Below are 1,478 nucleotides of genomic sequence, written 5' to 3' on the forward strand. Positions count from 1 at the left end.
TCCCTTTGGATGCCCTCTTCTTCACAAAACAGATTGAACTCGTCACCTCTATCTGTGCGAAGAACTTTAATGTGACAGCCACTTTGGTTCTCCACCATAACTTTGAAAATCTGGTTGAAAAGTTTCTGATTTGTGTTGTAGGAAGTAAACCCAGCTCATGCGACTATAGTCATCAATGAATAATAAAAAGTATATACTCCCACCCAAGGACTTCGTTTGCATTGGCCCACATAAATCAACATGAATTAGTTCTAGACAACGTGAAGCTCTTTTAGTTTTTCCAATCGGAAAAGACTTCCGAGTCTGCTTGCCATAAATGCATCCTTCACATAAATTAGTTGAGTCAATTCTTGGTTATCCGAAAACCATACCTTTATCCCTGAGTATTTTCAAGCCGTTCATATGAAGATGTCCATATCTGAGATGCCATAATGTTGAATCATCTTTCATGCTAGCAGTAAGAGCAAAATCCTCCATGTTAGAAACATCAAGTGGAAACATCTTATTTGAAGTCATGGTAATTTGAACTTTACACATATGTTGTCATCAAATAGAACTGAATGTCCTCTGGTCATCAATTGTCCAACACTCAATAAATTGTACCTTAAATCAGGTACAAATTGAACATTATCTAATTGTTTTATCTTACCATGACTGTTTCGACTTTCACTTTACCTTTTCCTTCAACTTGCATCTTTTTTGTATTTCCAAGTTGCACCTTAATTTTTTGCGTCTCATCAAGCTCTTTGAATAAGGATTTGGTGCCTGTCATATGGTTCGAGCATCCGCTATTAACAAACCATAAGTAACATTTTTTCGGATTAGTATCCATGCACGCCATAAATAGCTTTTCTTCTTCTTCTTCATTATCTGCTGCAAAATTCATTCGTTGATTTTTATACCAACAATCAGATTTGTGTGCCCATACCTTCTGCAATGGTAACATTGTATGACATTCCTTTGTTCATTGAATTGTCTCTGTCCATCACTTCTCCATCTACCCCTGTTATCACGACCACCATGGAAGCTGCGAAATCCTCCTCTTACACGACTTCTACCTGCTAAATGAATATTTTCTCTTTCGTTGCCTTCGTTGTTGGCTGTCTCCTTCACTTGTAGTGCCTTTTCTTCATTCCTTTCTGATGCTCTATTGATTCTTGACTCATGAGCCTGAAGCGATCCCATCAGTTCATCAAGAGAGAGTATTGATAGATCTTTAGCTTCTTCTATAGCAGCCACCACATGGTCGAACTTTGGAGTCAAACTTCTCAACACTTTTGCAGCAATTGTTTCGTCTGAAATTTTCTCTCCATAGGTACGCATCTGACTGACTATTGCCATTGCTCTTGACAAAAAATCAGCAATTGATTCGCCATTCGTCATGAGTAGAGTTTCAAAATCACGTCTTAGATATTGCAATTTCACTGCCATGACCTTTGAATCTCCTAGAAACTCCTTCTGTAGAATTGACCATGCCT

The 1,478-nt window shown here is 38.0% G+C and overlaps 1 protein-coding gene across 1 annotated transcript; it reads right to left on the reverse strand.

Annotated features, from left to right (window-relative positions):
• Positions 1-649: 649 nt before the first annotated feature.
• Positions 650-1,431, reverse strand: LOC111786601 (the record flags this gene model as incomplete). The annotated part of the gene is made up of 2 exons (XM_023666836.1): positions 929-1,431; positions 650-788 (listed from the first exon to the last, which is right to left on the reverse strand). Coding segments are annotated over exons 1-2 (642 nt in total), but the record flags the coding sequence as incomplete, so codon positions are not given.
• Between the last annotated feature and the right edge of the window lie 47 nt (positions 1,432-1,478).

The sequence above is a fragment of the Cucurbita pepo genome, unplaced genomic scaffold, assembly GCF_002806865.2.
Source record: "Cucurbita pepo subsp. pepo cultivar mu-cu-16 unplaced genomic scaffold, ASM280686v2 Cp4.1_scaffold002107, whole genome shotgun sequence".
Classification (NCBI taxonomy): domain Eukaryota; kingdom Viridiplantae; phylum Streptophyta; class Magnoliopsida; order Cucurbitales; family Cucurbitaceae; genus Cucurbita; species Cucurbita pepo.